Below are 12721 nucleotides of genomic sequence, written 5' to 3' on the forward strand. Positions count from 1 at the left end.
TACCACTAAAGGATATTTTGTCTTTGTATTTTCCAGAATATTCAAATTTAAGAGTACTAAGGGACTTCTCATTTCCCCTACCCCCAAACCTAAATCCTACTTATTCAAAAAGGCTGGTTCAAGCAGTACTTTTTTTAATGTAATTTTTTTTAGATATATTCATACACCATACAATTCATCCAAACTATACAATCATTAGTTCACAGTATCATCACATAATTGTGCATTCATCACTATGATCATTTTTAGGACATTTGCATTACTCCAGAAAAATAAATAAAAAGAAAAAAGAAAACCCCAAACATCCCATACCCCTTATCCCCCCACTTTATTGACCACTGGTATCGCACTCTACCCAATTTTAAGACTTGCAATAGACGTAGGTTAACTAAGACGATGTAGTATTGTCAGAGTTATATTTATATATCAGTGGAAGAGAACAAAACATCCAGGAGTAGATCCATACAAACACAGGCAACTGACTTTTTTTTTCTATATAGTTACACAATAATTATCAAAGATCAGGGCTACTGGCTTACAGTTCAATGACTGCAGGTATTTCCTTCTAGCTATCCTAAAACAATAGACACTAAAAAGAAGTATCTATATAGCAAGCGGCACTTTTTTTTGACTGGTCTGTTACCTCTTCTCCTTCCATGATCCAGAAGTTCTCTTAGACTTCCCTCCCGCTTCCTTTCTACTTTTCAGAGTGTCAATCCTCATTATTATATAGTTAGTTCTGAGTGTGGCCTGAGCAAATCATGGGTCCTTCTGTGGCAGAGACTGAGTTTTTTGCTACTTAGTATGCCCAGCCTCCTGCACAGTGCCTGGCATATAGTTGGCCATCAGTAAGTCTTGAATGATTCAGTCTGGCCCTTTCCTCTCCTGAGGAAGTTGAGAATGACAGAGATCAAGTGACTTGCTTGTGGTGAAAAAATTGGTAAGCAGAGGTGGGATTAGGACCAAAGCCTCCCTCTCCTTTGTTCTTTGTACTCTTGCCTGCTGTCGAGATCCCCTTTAGGGGTCTGTGGCCTCTCTGGGGTCTCAGGATCATGTGCTGAGAACAGAGGCGAGTGTGACTCGCAGAATCTCAGGCAGCTGGAATGGCCTCCTGATGAATGGGGGCATCTGAGAGAAGGCTGGGGCTTCCCAAGTCCAGGTCAAAGGAGGAAATGAGCACGAAGCGTTACAGAGCTCTCCCCATCTCCTCTCTGTACATCCTTTCCCACTTAACCCCTCCTGTTATAGAAACCTACATCCCATAACAAACAACTCTCAGGACAGAAGGCAGAATTATGTATTTATGTATAATATTTGCCCCTATTTAGGGAAGCTGGTCTTGAAGGGTCTCATCCAATTACATTTCTCTTTTTATTAGCTCTAGGTATCTTGTGACATATAACACCTCCCCCTCATACTGAAAAAGTTCCCTGATGAATTTGGTAGGTGTTCCTGACATGTTGGCATCAAGGAACACCACTAAGCTAACGTCTAGCATCAGGTTAACACCAAGGTTGCATAAACTCCAGGAATCTCATTTTTATATAACAACATCTCAATTTCAAAAGAAGCCTAGAGCTTAGAACTCAATAATAAAAAGACAAATAACCTAACTAAAAAATGGGTAAGGGATTTGAATAGACTCTCCAAAGAAGATACAGAAATGCCCAATAAGTACATGAAAAGATGCTCAACATCATTAATCATTAGGGAAATGCAAATCAAGCCACTGTAAATCAGTGAATTTTACGGTAAGTGAACTATGACTGTTTAAAAAAGGGGGGGAGCAGGATAAAAGGGCATTGGAATGTCAGGAGATCCTTGACAATTAACAAAGGGAATAAACATGGGCAGCTGGCTGCTCAGAGACCTCCAGCTCCTGAACCGGGTCTCCAGCAGAGCCCACCCAGTTGCACCAGAACAGCTGCCTTTTCTACTGTCTCCCTTTGGAGTAAGGTCCCAGGGCAACTCTTTTCTTTCTTTCTTTTTTAATCTTTTTTTTTTTTTAATATATCTGGCATACAGAAACATCAAATTAAAGACATTTTCCCCTCATATTTTGTTCATACTGTGGCTTTCACATGTTTTACTATTTTCTTGACCTTCAAATGAGGATACAATTTTTAAAATATAGTAAAAACGTAGCAGTGAATATATAAGAAAGAAGATAGGCCTTTAGGTAAATTTTTCTAAACTGGGCCCAACTACTATATTTCAGATTACACACTTGAGTCCCAGTGAACAAGGTTATTTCTTTCTGTTTGTTTTTCAAATAATGTTAATACTTTTTATTACATTTCATAGAGTGCTTGCTGAGGCAATTGTTCATTTTACATCAAATCAAGAGGAAGTCACTCTTGCTGTTACTCCACAGAACGTTTGCCTCAAGAGTTCGAATGAGGAATCAATGGGTGAGGATTTCTATCTGTCATGGTGGTTTGATGGATTATTACTCCCTGGCTTTCTTGATGACTGGCCATACAGTAAACATTAATGGCATAATATTTATTACTGTCTAAAAAGCAGTAAAATATAGACAGATCATCAAAACATTAAACAATCCAGGAATTTTAACACAGTCAGTAATTAAAATATTTGGCTTTGAAATTCAGAGTGTTATTCCAAATAGAAGAATGGTTATTTAGGAAAAAACATTTTCAATTAAGATTTTAAGGTCTATTTCTCATCCTTTACCATCCTTTGTCTTTAGCTTTATAAAGAATTAGGCCAGCAATCCAATGGAGAGGTTCGATGACCACGTACGAAGGAAAAATAACTTTGAGTTAGAATTGTAAAAGATATTCCAGATGGCAAATGCATCGAGCAGAAAGTGTGATTGCTCTTTAAATCTGCTCTCCCAAGTTATCTAGATGGAATGGAGAAACTAAGGCACAATTAAGTCAGGAGTTTGGTATCAAGAAAATTTGCAAGTTGGCACAAGTTGTTGGAGACTCTTTGACCTTGGATACTTTTTTTTTTTCCCCCAGCAAGAATAGTAAAGAAAGAATTCAAAGGAAAGAACTGAATTATTTTAAAATGAAAAACCAGTAAAACCAGGGCTTAAAAGTTGGGTCAGATGACTTTTGTAGTGTTTAGTATATGCCAGGAACTGTTCTAATTTACATTCATGAATTCATCTGAGCTTCCCAACAACTGTATGAGATAGGTGCTAGAGTTATCCTCACTTTGTATATGAAGAAATTGAGGCACAGAGAGACTAAATGACTTGTCTGATATCACCATTAAGTGGTGGATTATCATTTCAAGGCAGATAGCCTGGTTCCCGGGTTCAGACTTGTTACCACTGTGCTATTATTGCTTCTCTCAAATCTCATCTAACATTCCTTTTTTGGCACCCAGGAGTGCATGGGCTGGAAAATATATGCTTGACTAGTGAAGAGATCTGTTTTATTTTCCATCATGCCATCTCTGAATGAAGATGGCCATTGAGTAACTAGGAGACCCTGTCCCTGGTGAGCAGCTTTCTGATGAGTAGTTATCGTTATGGTTGGCTGGGGACCCAATTGTTGAGCTTTGTTATTGAACTTACTCTTTTTCACTGGGAGTGATATGAACCTTCTTGTTTGAGATGAATGCATTTTTAAGGTATCATTTAGTCCTTTTAAAAATATACAGCATTTCTCTCTCCATGTAACTTGTTCTTCGTGTGGAATGGTGGCTGAGTTCCAAGAGCGAGTGTTCCAGTAGATGGGAAGTGAAGGCTGCTAATCTCCTAAGGCCTGAGGCCCAAAACCGGAACAAGATCACTTCACCAGATCCTATTGGTCAGAGCATCTCAGAGGGTACCCAGATTCCAGGGGAGGGGACAGAGACATAGACCCCACCTCTCAGTGAAGGGATTTCAAAGAACGTGGCTCTTTTTAACTTACTACTTATGGTTCTGTTTTAGTATGTTTTTAGTATTAAAATTTAACAGTTATCTATGGAGCTAATTTTTTTTAATTCTTTATTTTCCTATAATACTGAACAGATTTGACAAATGCTGTGTACAGTGAGATGTTTGTTGGCCCAAATGAGTTTGACTTCTTTCAAATTGGACTTGACACTGAAATAACATTTTGCTTCAAAGAATTGAAGGTAGACTTTGTGTCAACTTAAAACTCAAATTTCACTGGTAGTTTATAAAAATTTCAAGTTTATTATTTTCCTTCTTTCAGGGAATGCTGATACTTTCAGAAGCTACACATGCTCCTATATCCATGTATTTTGATTTTCCTGGAAAGTAGGTCCTTGGAAACTTTTCTGAGTTTATTTTTGTTTGTTGTAGATCTATAATAACACTCTTTGAATCACTTTGAAAATAATTCGCACTTTGGGGTTCCTTGACTTTATTAATAACCTATATCAAACGAAAATGTTAAAAGATGCCATTAACATGATGTTATTTAATTGGTATCGTGGTTGAGAACAGTATATTCAAAAGGCAGAGGGAAAATATCAGTTTGACATAGAGCCTAATTAGAAAATTACAGCTGAGTTAAGTCAAATCTCTATGAAACTAGGATATTTTATATGATATTTCAGAGCTAAAATTTCAAATAAGATTTGGTTAAAAGGTGTTTTATGAAATTGGATGGGATGTGTTGATTTCTAAGGGCCCTTTAGCTCTTAGGACTCTGTTAATTTGTGAAAAGATGCAGGACTGCTGTTTCTTTTTATTTAAGAATTAAGTATCATTTTCTGTTTTCCTAATGTCCATCCTAAAATGACTGTCATCTTGCTATGACTTTGCATTTTTAGACCTATGGCTTTGAGTATTGATGACATGTTACTGGAAGCTAACTTTATTTTGGCTACATTAGCTGATGTGCCAAGTAGGACATCTTCACCACAATCCCTGTGTCTTTCACAAAAATTAAAAAGGTAAGGCTCTATTTTAACATTTTTGATGGTTGGAAAAAACCATCACAGTCTTATTCTGAAATAATTCAGTGGCTTTCATTTAGGAAACAAATGAGGAATGAAACATTAGAAGATCAGAAATTTTTAAATTTTTTATTTTAGTAACATATAAAACTTAAATTTCCCCTAACTATATTCAGATACATAATTCAGTCGTGTTAATTACATTCATAATGTTGTGCTGCTACCACCAAGAAGATCAGAAATTTTGCCTGAATCAGGAAAAGCTATAGTATGACCTAAACAGAATATAGAACTGTCTCTAAGCTTACCTTTCTCTTCTGCCCAAAATTGAACAGGACGATCTGATTATCTCTGGTATTACCCACAGCTGATTTCCGAGTTTTAGTTTTTTGTTGTTTAAGAGTGACATAGGGAAGTCTGTGAATGCTTACCCGAAACTCTCTTTCTCAGGCATAGACACAGCCTGTTTTTCTTTCTTTTTTTTTTTTTCTCTCTTTGGTGTCTTTACTTTTTTTGGGAGGGTGGGTCGTAGGGACTCTTCATTGTAAAAGGAATATACACTTACTGTGGGAAATTTGGAAAATATAGAAAAACACCAAGAAGAAAGTAAAAATTACCTATAATTCCACCACCTAAAGATAGCCATTATTAGCATTTTGGTTCACTGTATTTTCTTTCATATTTTTTTATTTTACCTATACATATATTTTAAGACACCATTGGGATCATATAGCATATGAAGTTCTGTATCCTGTTTTTCCCCCCACAAAAAATTATATTGTATGTTCCAATATCACTGTGACTTAAAAATATGATTTTTAAATGACTACATAAAACTTATCATACAGGTGTATCAAGTTATTTAACCCTATCACAAGATGTATCATACATACTGGGTTATTTTACTGGAAAATTCAAATTTGCGAAGAGAATTTTTAAATGATCATATATGTGAATCTTAGCTTTCAACAATTAGTTTCACATTATTTCAATACATTCCCTGAATTAGTGCCATTTTAGTTATCTATCTCATTTTGCTCCATTATATAAAAAGCATATTTCAAAGTAACTGATTCATTCACTTGATCCCTGTTAATATTTCAGGTCAGATCTGAAACGGTCAGACTCAAAGGCTGGTAAAAACGTCACCAAGAAGGCCTCAGAGTGTGTCCCAAGAAGTGCAGCACCCAAGAGGCTTTCTCCTAATGAGACTCACACAGACACCTCTGCTTTGGAAAACGGTGGCAGCTCTAAAATGAAAAGAGGGGACGGGAACCTCAGTAAAGTACCAAAGAGCAGTGTCAGTGACACGAAGGACGTGCCAGCGTCTCCTCTCAGGAAGGTAAAGGACCAGTGCTGACCTGACCATATCTCAGTCAAAAATCTCATGTGCCCCCTTCGCACTCTCCCTGGCCCAGCCCACCCCCCATATCCTGAAGAGGGCGGAAGCCAGGCAGAGATGTAAGAGTCTGATTCATAGATTGTCCATACAGAACTCAGTTACATGGCTCATTTAGGTCCTTTCTAAAAGCATATCTAGGCAGAAGTTTGGGTCATTGGTTATTTTTTTGTTTTCTTTTTTTTAACTTCAGTTTTATTGAGATATATTCACATATCATACAATCATCCATGGTGTACAATCAACTGGGTCATTGGTTTTTAAGAATAAATTATGTTGCTTATGATGAACTCTTTCAATACAAATAATATGCTAAAGCTAGTTAAATAATTTGTTTCCTAAAATGTTTCCTTTTTCCAACTTTTTTTCCTCAAATTTGACTGGGAAATACTTTATTCATAGTTGTATAACTGTATATTGAGTCCCAACAAGCATCACACATTCCTTCATACACGAGTCCCAATGAATTAAATTTTATTATATTACTAATATTTTACTAGATGGATGGTAAACTCCATAAAATGCTATATAGCATTAAACTTTATGAAATCTATTGAATTGAAGATAAACATAATTTGTTAGAGGCTGAAATAATCATTACAGTTTTACATATTTAGATTAATATTTTATCCGAGCTTGTTTTGCTGTTGCTGTTATTACTGAGTTTAAAATAGGAGTTTCTTAGTTAGAATTAGAAAATTGAAAGGAGAAATAATATTTTTTAAATCACCACCTTATGCTGTGTAAGATTTTTAGGACAAAATTTGGATAAATAATTTATTATTATTATTTTAATAATTACATTATTATTTGATTTATTATTTTATTAATAAAATTTATTGTTATTATTATTCAATTTGATACCTCAAGTGTTTATGGAGAATCTGTTATATACCTGACACTTAGGGCAATTTTCTCTCTCTCTCTTTTTTTTAATCTTCATTTTATTGAGATACATTCACATACCACACAGTCATACAAAACAAATCGTACATTCGATTGTTCACAGTACCATTACATAGTTGTACATTCATCACCTAAATCAATCCCTGACACCTTCATTAGCACACACACAAAAATAATAAGAATAATAATTAAAGTGAAAAAGAGCAATTGAAGTAAAAAAGAACACTGGATACCTTTGTCTGTTTGTTTGTTTGTTTCCTTCCCCTATTTTTCTACTCATCCATCCATAAACTAGACAAAGTGGAGTGTGGTCCTTATGGCTTTCCCAATCCCATTGTCACCCCTCATAAGCTACATTTTTATACAATTGTCTTCGAGATTCATGGGTTGTAGTTTGATAGTTTCAGGTATCCACCACCAGCTACCCCAATTCTTTAGAACCTAAAAAGGGTTGTCTAAATTGTGCGTAAGAGTGCCCACCAGAGTGACCTCTCGGCTCCTTTTGGAATCTCTCTGCAACTGAAGCTTATTTCTTTTCCTTTCACATCCCCCTTTTGGTCAAGAAGATGTTCTCCGTCCCACGATGCCGGGTCTACATTCCTTCCCGGGAGTCATATTCCACGTCGCCAGGGAGATTCACTCCCCTGGGTGTCTGATCCCACGTAGTGGGGAGGGCAGTGATTTCACCTTTCAAGTTGGCTTAGCCAGAGAGAGAGGGCCACATCTGAGCAACAAAGAGGCATTCGGGAGGAGGCTCTTAGGCACAGTTATAGGGAGGCCTAGCCTCTCCTTTGCAGCAACAGTCTTCCCAAGGGTAAATCCTACGGTAGAGGGCTCAACCCATCAAACCACCAGTTCCCTATGTCTGTGGTCATGTTAGCAACCATTGGGGTAGGGTAGGCCAATACCCCTGCATTCTCCACAGGCTCCTCAAGGGGGCACTACATATTTTTTTTCCTTGTTTTTTTTTTTTTTTTTTAACCTTTTTTTCCTTTTTAAATCAACTGTATGGGAAAAAAATATATAAAAAAAAAAAAACAAAAAAGAAAAACATACAGTAAAAGAACTTTTCAAAGAGACCATAACAAGGGAGTAAGAAAAAGACAACTATCCTAAGATAACTGCTTTACTTCCAACCTGTTCCTACTTTACCCCAAGAAAGTTACATAATATAGCAGCAGTTCTGTGAACTTGCTCCTACTATATCCATCAGAAATTAACAGACCATAGTCATTTCCTGGGCATCTCCAGAACGTTAAATAGCATATCTGTTCTTCTTGGATTACTGTTCCCCCTTCCTTAATTGCTCTCTATTGCTAGTTCCCCTACATTCTACATTATAAACCATTTGTTTTACATTTTTCAAAGTTCACGTTAGTGGTAGCATATAATATTTCTCTTTCTGTGCCTGGCTTATTTCGCTCAGCGTTATGTCTTCAAGGTTCATCCATGTTGTCATATGTTTCACGAGATCGTTCCTTCTTACTGCCGTGTAGTATTCCATCGTGTGTATATACCACATTTTATTTATCCACTCATCTGTTGAAGGACATTTGGGTTGTTTCCATCTCTTGGCAATTGTGAATAATGCTGCTATGAACATTGGCGTGCAGATATCTGTTCGTGTCACTGCTTTCCGATCTTCCGGGTATATACTGAGAAGTGCAATCGCTGGATCGAATGGTAACTCTATATCTAGTTTTCTTAGGAACTGCCAGACTGACTTCCAGAGTGGCTGAACCATTATACAGTCCCACCAACAATGAATAAGAGTTCCAGTTTCTCCACATCCCCTCCAGCATTTGTAGTTTCCTGTTTGTTTACTGGCAGCCAGTCTAATAGGTGTTAGATGGTATCTCATTGTGGTCTTAATTTGCATCTCTCTAATAGCTAGTGAAGCTGAACATTTTTTCATGTGTTTCTTGGCCATTTGTATTTCCTCTTCAGAGAACTGTCTTTTCATATCTTTTGCCCATTTTATAATTGGGCCGTCTGTACTATTGTCATTGAGTTGTAGGATTTCTTTATATATGCAAGATATCAGTCTTTTGTCAGATACATGGTTTCCAAAAATTTTTTCCCATTGAGTTGGCTGCCTCTTTACCTTTTTGAGAAATTCCTTTGAGGTGCAGAAACTTCTAAGCTTAAGGAGTTCCCACTTATCTATTTTCTCTTTTGTTGCTTGTGCTTTGGGTGTAAAGTCTAGGAAGTGGCCGCCTAATACAAGGTCTTGAAGATGTTTTCCTACATTATCTTCTAGGAGTTTTATGGTACTTTCTTTTATATTGAGATCTTTGGTCCATTTTGAGTTAATTTTTGTGTAGGGGGTGAGGTAGGGGTCCTCTTTCATTCTTTTGGATATGGATATCCAACTCTCCCAGCCCCATTTGTTGAATAGACCATTATGACTCAGTTCAGTGACTTTGGGGGCCTTGTCAAAGATCAGTCGGCCATAGATCTGAGGGTCTATCTCTGAATTCTCAATTCGATTCCATTGATCTATATGTCTATCTTTGTGCCAGTACCATGCTGTTTTGACAACTGTGGCTTTATAATAAGCTTCAAAGTCAGGGAGTGTAAGTCCTCCCACTTTGTTTTTCTTTTTTAGAGTGTCTTTAGCAATTCGAGGCATCTTCCCTTTCCAAATAAATTTGATAACTAGCTTTTCCAAGTCTGCAAAGTAGGTTGTTGGAATTTGGATTGGGATTGCATTGAATCTGTAGATGAGTTTGGGTAGAATTGACATCTTAATGACATTTAGCCTTCCTATCCATGAACATGGAATATTTTTCCATCTTTTAAGGTCCCCTTCTATTTCTTTTAGTACAGTTATGTAGTTTTCTTTGTATAGGTCTTTTACATCTTTGGTTAAGTTTATTCCTAGGTACTTGATTTTTTTAGTTGCTATTGAAAATGGTATCTTTTTCTTGAATGTCTCTTCAGTTTGTTCATTTCTAGCATATAGAAACATTACTGACTTATGTGCATTAATCTTGTATCCCGCTACTTTGCTAAATTTGTTTATTAGCTCTAGTAGCTGTATCGTCGATTTCTCAGGGTTTTCCAGATATAAGATCATATCATCTGAAAACAATGACAGTTTTACTTCTTCTTTTCCAATTTGGATGCCTTTTATTTCTTTGTCTTGCCGGATTGCCCTGGCTAGCACTTCCAGCACAATGTTGAATAACAGTGGTGACAGCGGGCATCCTTGTCTTGTCCCTGATCTTAGAGGGAAGGCTTTCAGCCTCTCACCATTGAGTACTATGCTGGCTGTGGGTTTTTCATATATGCTCTTTATCATGTTGAGGAAGTTTCCTTCAATTCCTACCTTTTGAAGTGTTTTTATCAAAAACGGATGTTGGATTTTGTCAGATGCTTTTTCAGCATCTATTGAGATGATCATTTGATTTTTCCCTTTCGAATTTTTAATGTGTTGTAATACATTGATTGATTTTCTTATGTTGAACCATCCTTGCATGCCTGGAACGAACCCCACTTGGTCATGGTGTATGATTTTTTTAATGTGTCTTTGGATTCGGTTTGCAAGTATTTTGTTGGGGATTTTTGCATCTATATTCATTAGGGAGATTGGCCGGTAGTTTTCCTTTTTTGTAGCATCTTTGCCTGGTTTTGGTATTAGATTGATGTTAGCTTCATAAAATGAGTTAGGTAGTGTTCCATTTGCTTCAATGTTTTGAAAGAGTTTGACTAAGATTGGTGTCAGTTCTTTCTGGAAAGTTTGGTAGAATTCCCCTATGAAGCCATCTGGCCCTGGGCATTTATTTGTGGGAAGATTTTTGATGACTGATTGGATCTCTTTGCTTGTGATGGGTTGGTTGAGGTCTTCTATTTCTTCTCTGGTCAGTCTAGGTTGTTCATATGTTTCCAGGAAATTGTCCATTTCCTCTACATTATCCAGTTTGTTGCCATACAGTTGTTCATAGTATCCTCTTATAATTTTTTTAATTTCTTCAGGATCTGCAGCTATGTCACCTTTTTCATTCATTATTTTGTTTATATGGGTCTTCTCTCTTTTTGATTTTGTCAGTCTAGCTAGGGGCTTGTCAATCTTGTTGATCTTCTCAAAGAACCAACTTTTGGTGATATTTATCCTCTCTATTGTTTTTTTGTTCTCTATGTCATTTATTTCTGCTTTAACCCTTGTTATTTCTTTTCTTGTACTTGGTTTAGGATTGGTTTGCTGTTCATTTTCTAGCTTCTTCAGTTGATCCATTAGTTCTTTGATTTTGGCTCTTTCTTCCTTTTTAATATATGCATTTAGTGCTATAAATTTCCCCCTCAGCACTGCTTTTGCTGCATCCCATAGGTTTTGGTATGTTGTGTTCTCATTTTCGTTCATTTCTATATATTTAGCAATTACTCCTTTAAACCCACTGATTGTTTAGGAGTGTGTTGTTTAACCTCCAGGTATTTGTGAATTTTCTAAGTCTCTGATGGTTATTGACTTCTAATTGTATTCCATTGTGGTCAGAGAATGTGCTTTGAATAATTTCAATCTTTTTAAATTTATTGAGGCTTGTTTTATGTCCCAGCATATGATCTATTCTGGAGAAAGTTCCATGAGCACTAGAAAAGTATGTGTATCCTGGTGATTTGGGATGTAATGTCCTGTATATGTCTGTTAAATCTAATTCATTTATCAGACTGTTTAGGTTTTCAGTTTCCTTACTGGTCTTCTGTCTGGTTGATCTATCTATAGGAGAGAGTGATGTGTTGAAGTCTCCCACAATTATTGTGGAAACATCAATTGCTTCCTTTAGTTTTGCCAGTGTTTCTCTCATGTATTTTGTGGCACCTTGATTGGGTGCATAGACATTTATGATTGTTATTTCTTCTTGTTGAATTGACCCTTTTATTAGTATGTAGTGGCCTTCTTTGTCTCTCAAAACATCCCTGCATTTAAAGTCTATTTTATCTGAGATTAATATTGCTATACCTGCTTTCTTTTGGCTGTAGCTTGTATGAAATATTTTTTTCCATCCTTTCACTTTCAGTTTCTTTGTGTCCCTGTGTCTAAGATGAGTCTCTTGTATGCAACATATTGATGGTTCATTTTTTTTTATCCATTCTGCGAATCTATATCTTTTAATTGGGGAGTTTAATCCATTTACATTCAACGTTATAACTGTGAAGGCATTTCTTGAATCAGCCATCTTATCCTGTGGTTTATGTTTGTCATATATATTTTTCCCCTCTCTCTATTAATATCCTTTGTTGTACCCATACCTAATCTCTTTAGTACTGAACCTTTCTCCAAGTCTCTCTGTCCTTTCTTTGTTTCTCTGTCTGTAGGGCTCCCTTTAGTATCTCCAGTAGGGCAGATCTCTTGTTAGCAAATTCTCTCAGCATTTGTTTGTCTGTGAAAAATTTAAGCTCTCCCTCAAATTTGAAGGAGAGCTTTGCTGGATAAAGTATTCTTGGTTGGAAATTTTTCTCACTCAGAATTTTAAATATATCATGCCTCTGCCTTCTCGCCTCCATGGTGGCTGCTGAGTAGTCACTACT

At 36.5% G+C, this 12721-nt stretch overlaps 1 protein-coding gene across 3 annotated transcripts in view; it reads left to right on the forward strand.

The window, feature by feature from the left end:
- RAD9B (RAD9 checkpoint clamp component B) overlaps positions 1–12721 on the forward strand; it is a 43585-nt gene that overhangs the window by 19071 nt on the left and 11793 nt on the right. For all 3 annotated transcript variants that reach the window (XM_037817339.1, XM_037817340.1, XM_037817341.1), the window contains 5 exons: positions 2305–2411; positions 3992–4098; positions 4179–4243; positions 4762–4884; positions 5992–6229. In XM_037817339.1, the coding sequence (XP_037673267.1) occupies positions 2305–2411; positions 3992–4098; positions 4179–4243; positions 4762–4884; positions 5992–6229 (640 nt within the window). The remainder of the gene's footprint in view (positions 1–2304; positions 2412–3991; positions 4099–4178; positions 4244–4761; positions 4885–5991; positions 6230–12721) is intronic.

This window comes from Choloepus didactylus, chromosome 23, assembly GCF_015220235.1.
Source record: "Choloepus didactylus isolate mChoDid1 chromosome 23, mChoDid1.pri, whole genome shotgun sequence".
NCBI classification, from domain to species: domain Eukaryota; kingdom Metazoa; phylum Chordata; class Mammalia; order Pilosa; family Megalonychidae; genus Choloepus; species Choloepus didactylus.